This window comes from Danio aesculapii, chromosome 24 (assembly GCF_903798145.1).
Source record: "Danio aesculapii chromosome 24, fDanAes4.1, whole genome shotgun sequence".
Taxonomy (NCBI): domain Eukaryota; kingdom Metazoa; phylum Chordata; class Actinopteri; order Cypriniformes; family Danionidae; genus Danio; species Danio aesculapii.
Window position 1 is genome coordinate 7052563 of NC_079458.1, and position 18898 is coordinate 7071460.

The 18898-nt window shown below is 34.5% G+C and overlaps 1 protein-coding gene across 1 annotated transcript in view; it reads left to right on the forward strand.

The window, feature by feature from the left end:
* The window catches only part of sntg1 (syntrophin, gamma 1), a 97666-nt gene that overhangs the window by 31793 nt on the left and 46975 nt on the right, over positions 1–18898 (forward strand). The window contains exons 3-6 of the mRNA XM_056451185.1: positions 10180–10314; positions 14438–14494; positions 14583–14640; positions 14728–14771. Coding sequence (XP_056307160.1) covers positions 10180–10314; positions 14438–14494; positions 14583–14640; positions 14728–14771 — 294 coding nt within the window. The remainder of the gene's footprint in view (positions 1–10179; positions 10315–14437; positions 14495–14582; positions 14641–14727; positions 14772–18898) is intronic.

Below are 18898 nucleotides of genomic sequence, written 5' to 3' on the forward strand. Positions count from 1 at the left end.
ATTCACTAGTTAGCCAATCAGATTAACCCCAACTCACTATAAGTAGCCTAGCTAGAACTACTCTCTTATCTTCGTTTTCCGAAGAAACCCCCCATCCACCCCTTCTCCACCTTTTTTCTTTTACCACGGGGAGCTCTCGAGAACCACCTGATCTCGTACTCCCCTCATATGCTCTATGGACCAGGCGGGAGCCCTGGGCTCACCTATCTCCGAGCTCAGGGTCCTCTCCCGGGACAGCATGCCAAACCTGCTAACAGTTGTCAAACAATATCTAAGTGTGAACTCTTGAATTACTCTGTCAGATAATAATGACTGATCATCCTTGATGACTGATAGAAAACTGTTTAGTCTATTATATTGAACGGCGATCGGAAACAACGCTCCCCATTCGCCCATCTCGATCGCAATATTTGTGAAATAAAGTAAAGTAAACACTATATTGTTTATTGTGTACAATATTTATTCACCACATATATCAAAATATATCGATGACGATGTCCAAGAAGACGTTAATAACATTAACATCCGTCGTAACCATATATGGTTTGCCTAGATTGTGTGTGGCAGATTGTGTGTGCCTACAATGTGTGTGGTTCTGTGGGCCTGCAGTTGGATATTATTGGCGCAGAGTGCATCAGTTATGGACCTCACTTAAACATTGCTTAAAATACGCAAACATCTTTACAAATGAAAAAGAATTAAAGGAATAAAATATTACAAAAATTATTACTTTCTACATAAATATATCAAAAACACTGCCTCCATGCCTTCTTTATCTCGGGGGGCTTTTTCAGTTTATTCATAACAACTTCCTTTTGTATAATGTTATTATTATTAGCAGTAGTATTTATTATTGTTACATGTCCATGTAGTTATTATTTATTTATTTCTGTTACTTTGTCGCCTTCTAGTGTTTTGTTGCTTTTTGTGTTTTGACTCCTTCGCACCTACAGACCATTGACCGTCGGCGATTTAAGAGTTTTCGAAGCATTTCAATGACGGGAACTTGAGCGGCCGTCCAGACACGGAGTTGTACTCCATTCGTGTTCAGCCTTAGTTGATTGTGTTTTCTTCCCACACTTTGTTTACGTTTGGTGGTTCAGTTAATAAACCCCCTAGACCGATCCATTTGTGTTCTTCCTTATTTGATGTTGTGACCATGGTTGTAACACTTATATGCATATTTATATTTGTTGTATTAAAAACAGGGTTAGATTTGTCCATCTGTCAGGTTTTGGACCATATGGGGCACAGCATGTGTGTTTGGATATAACTCAGTTTTTCTATTACACTTCGTTATTATTGTTCATTTATTCGTTTGCTGGAAATCACACCTGAATTTAGAAATAGTTTTGAAGCAAATCTTTGCGCTTAGCAAACATAATTAATTATGTAGGCTAATGGATGTCTGTGCTTACAACACGTTTCCTTATCCACGAAAGAAAAAAAGTGAAAGGCCAAATGGAGGAGGCTCATTCTTTATCCTCGCGCTGCAGATTATCTGTTTAACTGTTTTCTCACTAGTGAAGCGTTCGGTTTTTCCACTTACAAAATCCGCCATGTAAATAGCAAATGTGCCATGGCACGACACAACTGACTCTTAAAGGGAATGGGAGATGCGATTGGTTTATTCTCAAAACACACCCATAACTCATTAAGAGAATAAGCTCAATCCTGTTAGACCATGCACTGCGGCGCAGAGCATATTTATCCGTCTTTAAAATAGCAAAAGTGGATTCAGACACGCTCTTAAAGCTTTTGCACCCTGTGCTTTAGACTTTGCGTGTAGATCATTAAAATAGAGCCCAATGTGTGATCAGACTGAGGAGTATGATCTATTGGAGTAAGAATAGCCACATTTCATTACATTTAGCAAAATGTGGCTACACTTACTCCAATACTCTGTTGTAAAATATTATCCAATTCTGTTAAGATTTAGATGAGTGATTGAGTGATTAATCAATTTATGGCTATTTTGTGTACATTATCATATACACTCACCGGCCACTTTATTAGGTACACCTTACTAGTACCGGGTTGGACCCACTTTTGCCTTCAGAACTGCTTTAATCCATCCAGGCATAGATTCATCAAGGTACTGGAAATATTCATCAGAGATTTTGGTCCATATTGACATGATATCATTACTCAGTTGCTGCAGATTTGTCAGCTGCACATCCATGATGCCAATCTCATATCCCACCACATCCCACAATATGCTTTAAATGATGTTAGAATTATGTTTGGGTGTTTTTTTTGTTTTGTTTTTTAAATATGAAGTGCAGGATTTATTTGCAAGAATAAAAATTCCATGACAAAAAAAAGATTCAACACAATGTGGTCAGCTTGTTTTCTTTCTTCTATTTCTTGAAGAAAGCGTACATTTTTAAATGAAGTTAGAATTATGTTTGGATGGTTTTATATGAAACAAAGATTCAACACAGTGTGGTCAGCTTTTTTTTTCTTTTTTAGTAGAAACATACATTTTAAACGACGCTAGACTTATGTTTAGGTGGTTTGTTTTGTTTTTTATTTTAATATGAAGCACAAGATTCAACACACTGTGGTCAGCTTTTTCTCTTTTTATTTTTAGTAGAAAAATATATTTTAAAGGACATTAGAATTATGTTTGGATGTTTTTTTTTTAGAACTTCATGTAATTTAACTCGATGACAATGATGTTGACGGCGTTTCTTGCAAATTACCTGCAAATTAATGCAATTTTCCTGACGGTAATTGTACTTCTGCATTGGACAAAGTCTATGTCAGAGCATATTTTGAGTGAAAGTCTCAAGGGTACACTAAAAATGGCTGACACTTTATTTCCATGGCAACAGAATCAAGCATGTGTCCTAGCAACTGAAGTTATGGAATAAATTTTATCCTGGTGTAAAGTATTTGACTGACTTTGCAAGAAAGCTCAATGATGCAGATGCCCAGACTCGACAGAAAAATCCAGATCTCTTCTTTTTTTTATGAGCGCAGCTGCTTGCTAACCAATTTGGCCATCATAGGAACTGATTTTAACACAACTGGGCCCTGGAGATTATTTTTGTTTATTTTATATATATATATATATATATATAATGCTGACAAGTGGATATGCAGACAATAGGTCGCATACAGCATTTTAAAGGAGAGTGTTGAAATCAAATAATATGATGTTGGGGGGAAATAACATATTTGTGCGATTATTAAATATGCTTTGAGCCAAAAAATGTTCAACTGTTTACAGATGCACTTATACTTGTCTGAATTAAAATATGTTTTTAAGAAGGCTGGAATATGTTTACATGTCTGAATAGAAGTCACTAAATAATAATGTGATTTTAAATATTTATCAGGTCTGATAGGATGTTGTAGATACACCTAATGGTGTTAATGCATTGAAAGAGATTTCACTGTGAATCTATTACTGGGCTTGGTTGAAAACTGAATACTGTTTTAATAAATGACAAACGAGGTGTTATTTTTATTAAGTGCAGAAAGTGTGAAATAAATTCTTTAAATTGTGTGAACTTAGCTATAGAAAAATGCACTGGAAGAATTTATAGCCAATAGGTTATGACAAAGAGTTTTATGAAAATTTATTCATTCATTCATTTATTAATTTTCCTTCAGCTTAGTCTCTGATTTATCAGAGGTCATCATTACAGAATGAACTGCTACAGTAACTATTCCAGCGTATGTTTTAGGCAGTGAATGCCCTTACAGCTACAACCTAGTTTTGGGAAACACTCATACCCTCTCACACACATACTCATACACTACGGCTAATTTAATTTACCCGGTTCACCTAAAGCCCATGTCTTTGCAGTGTGGAGGAAACCAGAACACCCAGAGGAAACCCACATCAACATATATATATTACACATATATATATATATATATACACTTTTTTTGCAGTTAATTGCGATAAATCACATTTAAAAGACTGAAACTTGTAATTTTGGCTTTTCAAATGTAAAATTAATGTAAACACAAGTTAAACAACTATTTAAATTCAAAATGTAATTGTTTATTAGAATTTTTGTTTAAGTTGTTACACAGATTTCTTCCTGTAAACAAGATCCTCAAACTGTTGGCTTGACAGCCATAATTATTTCAGAAATAAAAACACAGGCATGTAAATGCCATTTGAATTTCAAAACAATCAATGCCAATAAAGAAAAAAAATATTTCCATGTTGGATTTTAAGTGGACTGCAAAAAAAAGCCAAAATGCAGGCATTGCAAATATGGAAATTGTAAAATTGTAATAATAATAAAGCGTTGAACATAAACAATTGTGCTCATTGAAAAGATGTATTGCTGATAGTTGAGAACATTAATTATGAAGGAGAAACAATTTTGACTAGTCCTCCTTTACATTCAGCCAGTTGCTAAGACAGTCCAGTCTGTTGACATTATCGGGGGACAATGTGGAACTTTTCTTTTGAATGATGTAAGCTGAGAGTGGGAAGAGTCTCTCACAAGCAGGATCAATGAATCAGCATATGAAATTCGGTGCCTACTTTTGGTGCCACTGGTGCTGCGACAAGGACGTAAGAAGCAAGGAGGTGCTCCGGTTTCCCCCACAAACCAAACACATGCGCTACAGGTGAATTGAATAAACTAAATTGGCCGTAGCGTATGTGTGTGAATGAATGAGAGTGAATGGGTGTTTCCCAGTGATGGGACTATGCCAAAAATAAAATAAAGGAATGAATGAATGAATGAATGAATGAATGAATGAATGAATGAATGAATGAATGAATGAATGGATGGATGAATGAATGAACAGTCTGAATACTCATAAGATCAAATTAAACTTTCATTATAGTCCATGAAAATCAAGTTTTTCATGTACGATTATGAAAGTTCAATGTGATCTTATGAGTATTCAGACTGTACATATTTTAAGCGAACTCACACCTTTTTTGCAAATAGGTTCATTTTTAAAACTCCCCTAGAGTTACTATTTTTGAATCCATTCAGTTGATCTCCAGGTCGGGTGTGAGCACTTTTAGCTTAGTTTAGCATAAACCATTGAATCAGATTAGACCATTACCATCTTGTTTAAAAAAAAAAAAAAAAAAAAAAAAAAAAAAAAAGTGTCCTGTCGGAGGCTTAAATATGGCTCTATATTTATTCTCTGTTCTACTTTTGTAGATAAACGTCGGAGAAAAAATTACCAAACCGTCTTGTAGCCATAAGGCTTTGTAAGCGCTTTCACTTCGAACTGGCTTTTAAGATGTAATTTTCAGCAATAAAACATTCGTGCCCTACAGTAATCATTTAAAGTAAAACAGATAGGAGGGAAATGGTACAGTCTTTTAATAGCACTTCATTTATGGGTGTTTCATTTACTTCATTTATGGCCCTGTGGACGTGAATGAAATCATTTCTCTTTCATCACATTTTATACTCGCTTATTTAGTTAATTTGCCCACTGAAATATCCAAATACGTACATGCTTGTGAGGAGAATTCAGTCATTTTTGAAAGATGTGAACATTTCCATCACATATTAATTTACGTTTTGTGTTTAATAGCAATTTAAAGAAAAGTTGTTATAGTTAAACGTGGTATACGTAAGACCTTATGTATTAATTGCTGTTTTGTTGCCAACACACGCTCAAAAAGAAGTTTTTACTGCTTGTTTAAACTACTTATTTAAAATGAGCTAAAACAACACCATTCTTAAGATTTTTTTCGGCAGATGTACTTTTTTATGTTCAATCCACTTGAGTTTGTTTAAGATTAAGTTAACTTAATTGATTTGTGTTGGGACAACATGAATGAATAGTGTGGAACCTTGCATGTTTTAGTGCACTGTAAAATATGCAAGGTTCCACACTAATCATTCATGTTGTCCCAACACAAATCGATTAAGTTACTTTACAAATTTAAGGGGATTGAACATAAAACAATTAAGTCGTCCCAAAAAAATCTCAAGAATTCTGTTGTTTTAGCACATTGTAATTAAGTAGCTTAAACAAGCAGTAAAAAACTTTTTTTGAGTGTGTGTTGGCAACAAAACAGCAATTAATACACTAAAAATCTTATATATACCACAGTTAGGTGCAATTTGTTGCTATTTTCAGACCAGCGCAACTCTAATTTTCCCACTTTGTGGACTCATGGGTGTGCCAGTCTAAAAAGGAGGTGTGTTAAGGTGCATTGTTGGCGCATCGATATTTTGAGGAACTGAAATAGACCATGCCATTGACCAACTAAAAGTCCAGTGCAGTGTGTTAGTTCAATTCAATTCATCTTAATTTGTATAGCGCTTTTACAATGTAGATTGTGTCAAAGCAGCTTCACATAAAAGATTATAGTAAATTGAAACAGTGTAGTTCAGTTTTGTGTTGAAGTTCAGTTTAGTTCAGTTCAGTGTGGACACTGTTGTGAATTGAAGAAGAGATGAACCAGGAGACTTTTCAGGTATCTTCTAAGCAGAATTCTTTAATGAGATCTCACCTTTTCTGTGTTCATCATGGAAAAATCTAAACAAGTGCAGCTTTGCTCTCAGTTTAAATACATTTTAGGTGGTAGAGATACAGTTGAAACAAGAAGTTTACATACACTGTATAAAAAGGCACATAGTCATTTTTTTAAAAAGTCAGATGTTAATGTGACCAAACATTTTCTCTTTTAGGTAGGTTAGGATTCTCAAATTTGTTTCTGTGCTGCTTAATAGCAGAATAATGAGAGAGATATCCTTTGAGAAATTGTTAAAACTTTTCTTAAAAGTCAAGTTTACATATAATAAGATTAATGCGCTAAATAAGCTATGCGCTTTTGCAGGTCCAAACGCTTACACATCGCTCAATACACACAGGATGTACAGCAATACACAAATATCTTTACATATTAAAAAAATAAAGGATTAAAATGTTACAGAAATATAAAAAAAGCACTGCCTCCATGCCTTCTTCAGCTCGGGGGGGGGGGGGGGGGGGGGGGGGCTTTTTCAGTTTATTATTGACATTTTGTATAATGTTGTTATTATTAGCAGTATTATTTATTATATGCATATTTATATTTGTTTGAATAAAAACAAGTTTAGATTTGTCCACCTGTTGGGCACAAGAATAGGACGTGTGTTTGGATATATTAATGTTTGACCACACTTCGTTATTATTGTTTATTTATTCGTTTGCTGGAAATTATAACTGAATTTAGAAAAAGTTTTGAAACAAATCTTTGCGCTTAACAAACAAAATTAATTATGTAGGCTAATAGATGTCTTCGGTGGAGTGCGTATAACACAGTTTCCTTTACCATGAAAGTAAAGGAGTAAAGAGTAAAAGTAAAGTAAAGAGGCCGAATGGAAGAGGCTCGTTTTTTATCCTCACGCTGCAGATGGTCTGATTAACTGTTTTCTCGCTAGTGAAGCGTTCAGTTTTTCCACTTACAAAGTCGCCATGTAAATAGCAAATACGCTATGGGGTGACGCAACTGACTCTTAAAGGGAATAAGAGATGAGAGATTAATAACTCATTAGGATTTTTCCGTTCTTAAAATAACAAAAATGGATTCAGACACGTCCTTAATGTCAGGGTTCTGTCTTATGTTTATTTAATTCTTAGCTTGTGACAGAACTCTGACACTCTTGTTTGTTTTCTTTTCGGGACTGCATTGGTTTGAGTTTGCTTGAACCATGTACTCTTTTCTGTGTTGAGTGCACAGGGTCAAGTTATCTTAAGCTGTGTACTTATGTCTGCAATTTGTTGTGTGTGCATGGCATTCGGATTCTGGCACTGGTCTACTGTGGTTACAGTTTTGTCAGGATTCGGATGTTCATGCTCCATGTCTGTGTCTACTGTTTGTTTGGTATTTTGCTTTTGTCAGCGGTTCCTGTTCATGTCTTTGCATGCAGTTGTGTTGCAGCTGCATGTCTTGTTTAGTTTGTTTGTTGCATTGGTTCCTGTTTATTGTCTGTGCTTTTTGTTTTGTGTTTGGTTTTTTACCATGTGCTCATTTGTCTATTAGTTAAACCCCGCCCATCTTGTTACCTGTTCATTTTAATTTGTTTCACCTGAGCTCCTCGTTTTGGGCTTTGTTTGCTCCTCTATTTATTCTCCCAGTTTGCTGTTGTCTGTGCTTTGTTTCTCATGTTACGTGTAGTTTGATGCCTGTCTGTTTTTCTGCCTTGTTTTATTTTGTTTTACTTAAAATGACTGATTACCCTACCATGAGTTTTTTGTTTGTAATCTGTAGTGGTGGGCAAAGCAAGGCTTCATGAAACACTGAAACAGTTGAAGCATGTGTCGAAGCTTCGAAACGTTTCGAAACCCCACTCTACAGTGACGCCCAGTGGTCATTTTTTATGTATTGCACTGGAACAGCTTCAGCAAAGAACAGTTGAGCAAATTGAGGTATTAAACCCCACTTTGTAGGGTTGACCCCTCAAGTGATATAGTGGAGTGGTTAGGGTTCCTGACTTCCACGCGAGGATTGTTGTTTCGAATCTAGGCTGATACAGCTATTTTGAAATGCTTTAAAATCAGTTTGAGATGCTTTGTTCGTGCATCGTTCTGTTTCAACATTGGTCTGACATCCAAATAAACACTTTGTGAATAAATATGGCTTGTTTTGGTCATAAAACAGTTGTGGACAGAAGTTAACAAGAATTATTTATATTATTCATTAAATTTCCCATTTATTGTATTTTATTAACGTCTACCTCAACCCTAAACCCAACCATCACAGTACTGAAAAAATATTAATTATTGTTTTACAGTTACAAAAATGATGGTAAATTGACGGTATGTCTGCAGCTGTATCATATCTAGACTACACCATAAACAGTAACATGATTAAAATACATAAAATCATGATTTTGGAGTATTTGTACAAGTCGGGATTCGAACCCAAAAGTCATTTGAAGTCTGTGACAACACGCACACGCACACGCACGGCCCACTAGGCCATACGCGACTTAAACTTGATTTTGACCCTGTCAGTCAAATGCAGATTCTCCAGGTCTCGAAACGTTTCTAAACTGATCAATGCTTTGAATCGCTTTAGTCACGTGACCAGGTGTTTCGAAACACTTTAGTCATGTGACCTGGGTTTTTCGGATCATGCTTCGGTACAGTGTTTCGAAACACTTGCGCTTCGTGATCTCGACACTGTGTCGAAACGTCAGTTTCACGTCAGCCATCCCTAGTAATCTGGGCTCTGTGTCCAGTTTTTGCTCCTAATTAATAAAGCTTCTTTTTATTGCTGATCTGCGTCTGGGTTCTGTCCACACACCTAACACTTAATGCTTTTGCGCCATGCACTTTAGACTTTGAAGTCTAGATCTAGTCTAGGTCTTTGACTAGATCGTTAAAATAAAGCCCAAAAAGTAATTTAATATGTGATGGAAATGTTCACATCTCTCAAAAATGACTGAATTCTCCTCACAAGCATGTATGTATTTTTATATTTTTAAGTGGGCAAATTAACTAAATAAGCGAGTATAAAATGTGATAAAAGAGAAATGATTTTCTTCATGTCCACAGGGCCAAAATTGTTCTCAGAATAAAAAGTTCTCAGAATAAAAACACCCATAAATGAAGTGCTATTTAAAGACTGTACCATTTTCCCTCCTATCTGTTTTACTTTAAATGATTACTGTAGGGTACAAACGTTTTATTACTGAAAATTACATCTTACAAGGCTGTTCGAAGCGAAAGTGCTTCCTAAGCCTTATGGCTACAAGACTGTTCTGTAATTTTTTCTCCGACGTTTATCTACAGAAGTGGCGAACAGAGAATAAATATGGAGCCACATTTACTGTAAGCCTGTCTGTCACATCACAATGTATTCAAGAGCATCTGGACTTCATTATCCATTTGTTGGAGACGTTTTGTCACGTATTGAAAAAGCTTCATCAGTAATTATGACATAATGCGCAGTGTGAAGATGTTTAATCCGCCATCAGATAGATAACTGATGCGGCCACTTGGACGAGCAGCAAAACATCCTCCATAAATGAATAACCAATTCCAGATGGCCTCCCAATAGTTTTTTCCACTTCATATTCCGCATTGACTTTAATTCTCAGTTGCATCTCCACCAGGCAAGAAGTGACTCCGCGAAAAACACCAGCTCTCGCTATTTATCATGCGATCAATTTCACGGCTAATTAACTGCATGTTGTGAAGCGAGGATTACAGATGTTTGTGTGACTCTTTTGGCTGTTTCAGACAAAGACTGGGATTTATCTGCTTCAGGATGGTAGCGAGGAGCCTTTCAATATCCGTCTGCACCTGGCCAAAGATATTCTCACCATTCAAGAGCAAGACGTCATCTGTGTGTCCGGAGAGCCGTTCTACTCGAGCGTGAGTTCGACAATCTGCATTATAAAGCAGATCCTGTAAACACTAAAAATGAGCGATGAGGCGAAACAGCTGTTCAACAACACGATCTGTTGCTGTTTACATGTCGGTGACTGTATCTTCTAATACACGCAGGATGAAAAGGATTAGTCACATAGCCTCAAAATGTTTTAACGTAAAAACATGGCATTAACTGGTTTTGTTTCAGCCAGAAATATGATTTAATATGGTGAAGTCTTTTAACTACTGCAAGACTATGTGAAGATTCTGCATAAAAGGGACACGGTCTCAAAATAAATGATTTAAAAACTGGTTTTACTAAGGAAATTCATAAATTTATGATGCAATATAAATTTATAAATGCAAGATAGATAAATAGATGGACGGATGGACAAACAGATAGATATAGAATGATAGATAGACAGATGGATGCATTAATAGATAGATAGATAGATAGACAGACAGACAGACAGACAGACAGACAGATAGACAGATAGATAGATAGATAGATAGATAGATAGATAGATAGATAGATAGATAGATAGATAGATAGATAGATAGATAGATAGATAGATAGATAGATAGATAGATAGATAGATAGATAGATAGTTAGATAGATAGAGAACGATGGATGGATGTATGGATGAATGGACAGACAGACAGACGGATGGATAGATAGATAGATAGATAGATAGATAGATAGATAGATAGATAGATAGATAGATAGATAGATAGATAGATAGATAGATAGATAGATAGATAGATAGATAGATAGATAGATAGATAGAGAACGATGGATGGATGTATGGATGGACAGACAGACAGACAGACAGACGGATAGATGGATGGATGGGTAGATGGATGGATGGGTAGATGGATGGATATACAGAAAAATAGATTTAGAACGATAGATAGATAGATAGATAGATAGATAGATAGATAGATAGATAGATAGATAGATAGATAGATAGATAGATAGATAGATAGATAGATAGATAGATAGATAGATAGATAGATAGATAGATAGATAGATAGATAGATGGTTGGAAGGACGGACGGACGGACAGATAGATAGATAGATAGATAGATAGATAGATAGATAGATAGATAGATAAATAGATAGATAGATAGATAGATAGATAGATAGATAGATAGATAGATAGATAGATAGATAGATAGATAGATAGATAGATAGATAGATAGATAGATAGATAGATAGATAGAGAACGATGGATGGATGGATGGATGGATGGATGGATGGATGGACGGACAGACGGATAGATAGATAGATAGATAGATAGATAGATAGATAGATAGATAGATAGATAGATAGATAGATAGATAGATAGATAGATAGATAGATAGATAGATAGATAGCGATGGATGGATGGATAGATAACGATGGATGGATGGATAACGATGGATGGATGGATAGATAGACGGATAGATAGATGGATAGATGGATAGACTCTCAAGTCCAAATGAATACCATGCTTCTGTTTAGACTAAATTCCTAAAAATAAAAGCTTCTCATATCCTCCATCATTCTTGAACAATGTCTGCATCAACAGCTTCGCTAATCACACCTGTAAGTTTTACTCGTTGAAATATTTTGTGCCGCTGATGATATAAATACAGCACATACCCTGCGGCGTTACCTCACAATATCCAGCCGCCAGCAAAGAAAAGAGTCTGAGTCATTATTCAGCTCTGGAATGTGTCCTCACGCCTGTAGGAATTTGCTTTGACTGATTTTATGTGTGTTCCTGTTAACCTCCGCTCTTTTGTTTTACCTCCGCTCCCATTGTCTGAAACAGTCTGCCACTGCCCAGAGCGTACAGTTGAAGTCAAAATTATTCGCCCTCCTGTGAATTTTATTTCTTTTTCAAATATTTCCCAAATGATGTTTAACAGAGGAAGTTTTCACAGTATTTCCTATAATATTTTTTCTTCTGGAGAAAGTCTTTTTTTGTTTTATTTTGGCTAGAATAAATGCAGTTTTTAATTTTTTACAAATATTTTAAGCTCAAAATTATTAGCCCCCTTAAGCAATATCTGTTTTTGATTGTCTACGGAACAAACCATTGTTATACAATAACTCACCTAATTACCCTAGTTAAGCCTTTAAATGTCACTTTAAGCTGTATAGAAGCGTCTTGAAAAATATCTAGTCAAATATTATTTACTGTCATCATGGCAAAGATAAAATAAATCAGTTATTTGACAGGGCACGAAATTAATCTTTTTGCTTGGTAGCACTTGTACTCCTAACTTGTCGCACCCACCAATTAGGAGCACCGTTACTACATGTTTTATAAACAGATTTATTGCATTTGAAATGAACACTAATCAAAACTAACGAGCAAAAAAATATACATGCATGCATGAGGAAAATACGTCTCAACGAAATCCCGTTCATCCCAAGAAAATCTATTTTTATAACATAAAAAAGTGAGCAAAAAGATACACGGACCGCTCACCGGCACTGCACGCACTGCTTTACCTGAATAAATTTGTTAAAGATAACTGTGCTGTTCTCACGGGTGGTGTCTGATATTGCACACATGCTTTTGACATATACCTAGCTGCAATATTAGTTTTAATCTAAGTCAGTGCAAACCCTTTTGCGATGGTGTACTTGGTGTTAACTTTTACATGTAGTTGCCACTTGCACGGCTGACATCATCTGACGATTAAATAAAGGATTAAACAGAACCTCTCGTGCCTAAAATGTGTAGATGCAACGACCAAAACGGTCACAATTTTGAGCTCTGTTAGAAATGAGTTATTAAAACTATTATGTTTAGAAATGTGCTGAAAAAATCTTCTCTCCGTTAAACAGAAATTTGGGGAAAAAAAAGGGGGGGCTAATAATTCAGGAGGACTAAACATTCTGACTTCAACTGTACACTACCTGGCAAAAGTTTTGTCACTTATCCAAGTTTTAGGAACAACAAATAATAACTTGACTTCTAGTTGATCATTTGGTATCAGAAGTGGCTTATATGAAAGGCAAAGGCCTCTAGATTACGCTTATTTTACCCAAATAAAATATGATCATGCCTTGATTTTGAATGATTTCATTAGGACAGTAAGGTCTGACTTTGCTTAGACAAAAGTCTTGTCACTTAACAGCAATAATGTACAGTATAGAATATAAAGTCATGCTGCAGTGGAGAAAGAATGAATATTGTGTCTGACTCCAACATGAGCTTGGAGGACTGCATCCATACATCTCTGCAATGACTCAAATCACTTATTAATAAAGTCATCTGGAATGGCAAAGAAAGCGTTCTTGCAGGACTCCCAGAGTTTATCAAGATTCTGTGGATTCATCTTCAATGCCTCCTTCTTCATCTCACCCCAGACATGCTCAATAATGTTCATGTCTGGTGACTGGGCTGGCCAATCCTGGAGCACCTTGACCTTCTTTGCTTTCAGGAACTTTGATGTGGAGGCTGAAGTATGAGAAGGAGCACTATCCTGCTGGAGAATATCCCCTCTCCTGTGGTTTGTAATGTAATGGGCAGCACACATGTCTAGATACCTCAAGCTGTTGATGTTGCCATCCACTCCCCAGATCATAACCCCAAACCATGATTTTTCCTTTACCAAATTTGACTGATATCTGTGAGAATCTTGGGTCCATGCTGGTTCCAATGGGTCTTCTGCAGTATTTGTGATGATTGAGATGCAGTTCAACAGATGATTCATTGGACATTTTTCCTAATGATCAACTAGAAGTCAAGATATTATTTGTTGCTTTTACAACTGGGATCGACAAATTGTCAGGTAGTGTATATTCCTGTGCATTTGCAGCAGGGTATTTTGATCGCTATGTTTCATATATCACTGTCATTACAGTAGACGGCAATTTTTGCACTGTTTTACACAGATAGATCATATTGTATTCGCTGCCCTTTAATTAAGTTACTGGCATTGTTGGCATGGTGCCTTTCCCCCCCCCCTGGGGAAATCGACATGAGAAGGAGGCAATTAGAATTAATTAAGTACCTACTCAGTTTCCTTGGACCAAATTGAAATGAAAGGTAAACTAGTTTCTTTTTTCAGCGTGCAGAGACACTGTGTGGCATGAAAGTGACACATTTGCTTTGATTGTGTGCAGGAAAGAACAGTAACGATCCGTCGGCAGACAATCGGAGGGTTTGGTTTGAGCATCAAGGTGAATGTGCAGTTTCTTTCAGCCGTCACTCAGCTCTCTCAAATTTCTGCAAGGTTTTGAATGTCTTCACATTATTATTTTTTCATAGGGTGGCGCTGAACACAAGATCCCTGTTGTGATTTCCAAAATATCAAAAGAACAGAAGGGTAAGCTGTTTATTTACTCTTTCGTCTCTTGTACGCAAAAGCAAGTTGTTTATTTGTTCATACTTCTGTTCCTTCTTGGGTTTGCAGCTGAACTTTCTGGACTTCTGTTTATTGGGGATGGAATTCTCCAGGTATGAACAAAACACATGAATGTGGTCATATAAATAAGAGCATTTCAATGTTGAAGGGATAGTTCACCCTAAAATGAAAATCATTTACTCACCCTTTACTTCACAAGTGTCAAACTCCTGGAGATCCACAGCTCTGCACAGTTTAGTACCAACCCTAACTAAGCACACCTGATCAAACTAATTGAGTCCTTAACCTACAGTTAAGTATGTTGGAGTTGTATTGGAACTAAACTGTGCAGGTCTGTGGAGTTTGACACCCCTGCTTTACTTGTTTCAAACCTATATGAGCTTCTTTCTTCTGTTGGACACAAAAGAAGATATTTTGAAAAATGTTGGAAACCTATAACCATTGACTTATATAGGATTTCTTTTTCCTACTATGGATGTCAATGGTTACAGATTTTTAGCTTTTTTCAAAACATCTTCTTTCATGTTCATCAGGAGTAAGAAACGGTTTGGAACTCCTTGAGGGTCAGTAAATAGTAAACAAAGGTTTATTTTTTTGGTGAACTGTCCCTTTAAGTGTCATTTAAAGGGGTCCTGTTGTGCATGAGGTTAGTGTTCTAAAACTCCAGTGAGAGTTATTCTCTATTTTAATGTGCATTGTCTCTTAACTATGTTATTTTAGTAAAAAAAAAAAAAAATACTACTTTTAGTAAAGACTAAAACTATTGGTCAAAAAACTAAGACTAAAACTATTGGTCAAAAAACTAAGACTAAAACTATTGGTCAAAAAAACTAAGACTAAAACTATTGGTCAAAAAACTAAGACTAAAACTATTGGTCAAAAAACTAAGACTAAAACTATTGGTCAAAAAACTAAGACTAAATCTATTGGTCAAAAAACTAAGACTAAAACTATTGGTCAAAAAACTAAGACTAAAACTATTGGTCAAAAAACTAGGATCAAAACTATTGGTCAAAAAACTAAGAATAAAACTATTGGTCAAAACACTAAGACTAAAACTATTGGTCAAAAAACTAAGACTAAAACTATTGGTCAAAAAACTAAGACTAAAACTATTGGTCAAAACACTAAGACTAAAACTATTGGTCAAAAAACTAAGACTAAAACTATTGGTCAAAAAACTAAGACTAAATCTTTTGGTCAAAAAACTAGGACTAAAACTATTGGTCAAAAAACTAAGACTAAAACTATTGGTCAAAAAACTAAGACTAAAACTATTGGTCAAAAAACTAAGACTAAAACTATTGGTCAAAAAACTAGGATCAAAACTATTGGTCAAAAAACTAAGAATAAAACTATTGGTCAAAACACTAAGACTAAAACTATTGGTCAAAAAACTAAGACTAAAACTATTGGTCAAAACACTAAGACTAAAACTATTGGTCAAAAAACTAACACTAAAACTATTGGTCAAAAAACTAAGACTAAATCTTTTGGTCAAAAAACTAGGACTAAAACTATTGGTCAAAAAACTAAGACTAAAACTATTGGTCAAAAAACTAAGACTAAAACTATTGGTCAAAAAACTAAGACTAAATCTATTGGTCAAAAAACTAAGACTAAAACTATTGGTCAAAACACGAAGACTAAAACTATTGGTCAAAACATTAAGACTAAAACTATTGGTCAAAAAACTAAGACTAAAACTATTGGTCAAAAAACTAAGACTAAAACTATTGGTCAAAAAACTAAGACTAAATCTATTGGTCAAAAAACTAAGACTAAAACTATTGGTCAAAACACGAAGACTAAAACTATTGGTCAAAACATTAAGACTAAAACTATTGGTCAAAAAACTAAGACTAAAACTATTGGTCAAAAAACTAAGAATAAAACTATTGGTCAAAAAACTAAGACTAAAACTATTGGTCAAAAAACTAAGACTAAATCTATTGGTCAAAAAACTAAGACTAAAACTATTGGTCAAAACACGAAGACTAAAACTATTGGTCAAAACATTAAGACTAAAACTATTGGTCAAAAAACTAAGACTAAAACTATTGGTCAAAAAACTAGGACTAAAACTATTGGTCAAAAAACTAAGACTAAAACTATTGGTCAAAAAACTAGGACTAAAACTATTGGTCAAAAAACTAAGACTAAAACTATTGGTCAAAACACTAAGACTAAAACTATTGGTCAAAAAACTAAGACTAAAACTATTGGTCAAAAAACTAAGACTAAATCTATTGGTCAAAAAACTAAGACTAAAACTATTGGTCAAAAAACTAAGACTAAAACTATTGTTCAAAAAACTAAGACTAAAACTATTGGTCAAAAAACTAGGACTAAAATTATTGGTCAAAACACTAAGACTAAAACTATTGGTCAAAAAACTAAGACTAAAACTATTGGTCAAAAAACTAGGACTAAAACTATTGGTCAAAACACTAAGACTAAAACTATTGGTCAAAAAACTAAGACTAAAACTATTGGTCAAAAAACTAAGACTAAAACTATTGGTCTAAAAACATTTTTGTTAACCAAAATAAATTATACAAATAAAATATATATTTAAAAACAGCATATGTATGTTTGTATTATATTGGGTTTAGTGTCAGTTTTAAAATGTATTTTATTTTTTATTAGTAGGAGGTTTATTAGGCACAAAATTTTATGTAAGCTGTGCAAATATAAAATGTTGCTTTGGTCGACACTAGACGTGTTAATTCTGATAAACTAGACTTACTAAAATTGAAACAAAATAAATAAAAACTAAATAGAAATGTGTTCATAAAATAAAACTTGAGTTTGAGTTGAGTTTTTTGTCTTGTTTCTAGTCTAGACAAGCAAAAAAAAAATTTTCGTTGAAAAAAATAATAAGGTAAAATTAAACGTGTTTTTCCTTTAAACAAACAAAATTATTTGCCAATGTGCTTTGTAAAACAATCTCTGGTGCATTTCCCAAACAACAACATAAGTCGTGGCTGAACTATCATAGTACGATGCATCGTTTGGGAAAAGAGCGATGTAGTGACGAGTGTTTCCCAAAACTAGTTTCCCTGTCGCAGATCACTTATTTGAACCATGTAGTTATAACATAAAACGTCCATAATGATGCTTTAAACAGATACATTTCTTAATAAATAACCTTCTATAAATTAAAACAATGCTGTTATTTTCACAAGCTTTGGAGATGTAAAGTAAATTCTGCATTTAAATAATAGGTCATCTATAGCTTTTGTCATGAGCCACGGCTGTGTTCAAAATAATATCAATGTTTGAAAGTGCACTGCGAAGGGAACACAACTGTCAATATGAAGATCACTGCGAGAGACGACTTTAATGTTTTTTTTTAATCATTCCAAGTTTAACTGTTCTAAATGAGTAGGGCATAAGGGGTATAACTGGGAATAGAACACAGCCAGGAACTATGCTTCTATCTACAGTTTCAGAGGTATAGTTGCAGTTTGCGAATGTTCATTAAAATGATGGATTTGGGAAATGCCAAATCAACTAACTATATTTGTAACAATAGCACAGCAGTTGCTTAGTTGGCTAACGATGGTTTTCTGAAACGCACCCTTGTTTGATTATTTTACATACCCCATTGGCAGATTATTTTCCATGTTTTCAGAAAAAAACACTTAATTACAATATAGTTGGTTTCATTTTAGTTAATAAATATTGGTTATATACTTTAGTTTATAAAGTAAAACTAACGAAACCATTAATGAAACAAACTAAACTAAACGGAAATTTACAGCAAATAAAAAATATTATTAAAATAAAAACTAATTTAAAAATTAAAAACTATAATAACCCTGCTCTTAACTGTCTCAAACAACTACATTTTTAACGAAAATAAACGCATCACAATATTCAGAATTTACATAATTTCTACCCCAATATGCAAAGGCATAAGTTCTGCTAGTAATGTTCATTGTAGTTTTCGTTGTTGTAGCTTCACGGGTCTAATATGTTGATACCCAGATTTCTAGCCATTCCACATATTTACATTAGACATCATGAATATTATATAAACTTTTCAAAAACTTTTTTTTATGTGTTTTGACAATCTTTTTGCAAACTTATTAATTAATCAATACTTAATACTTACGTGACATAACCAGCTTTCTGTTTGCTCAGAAAATTTTAAATCAGAATTTTAGACTGACAAGTTTAGACTGACGAGACCGACACCCAAGCAAATGTTATG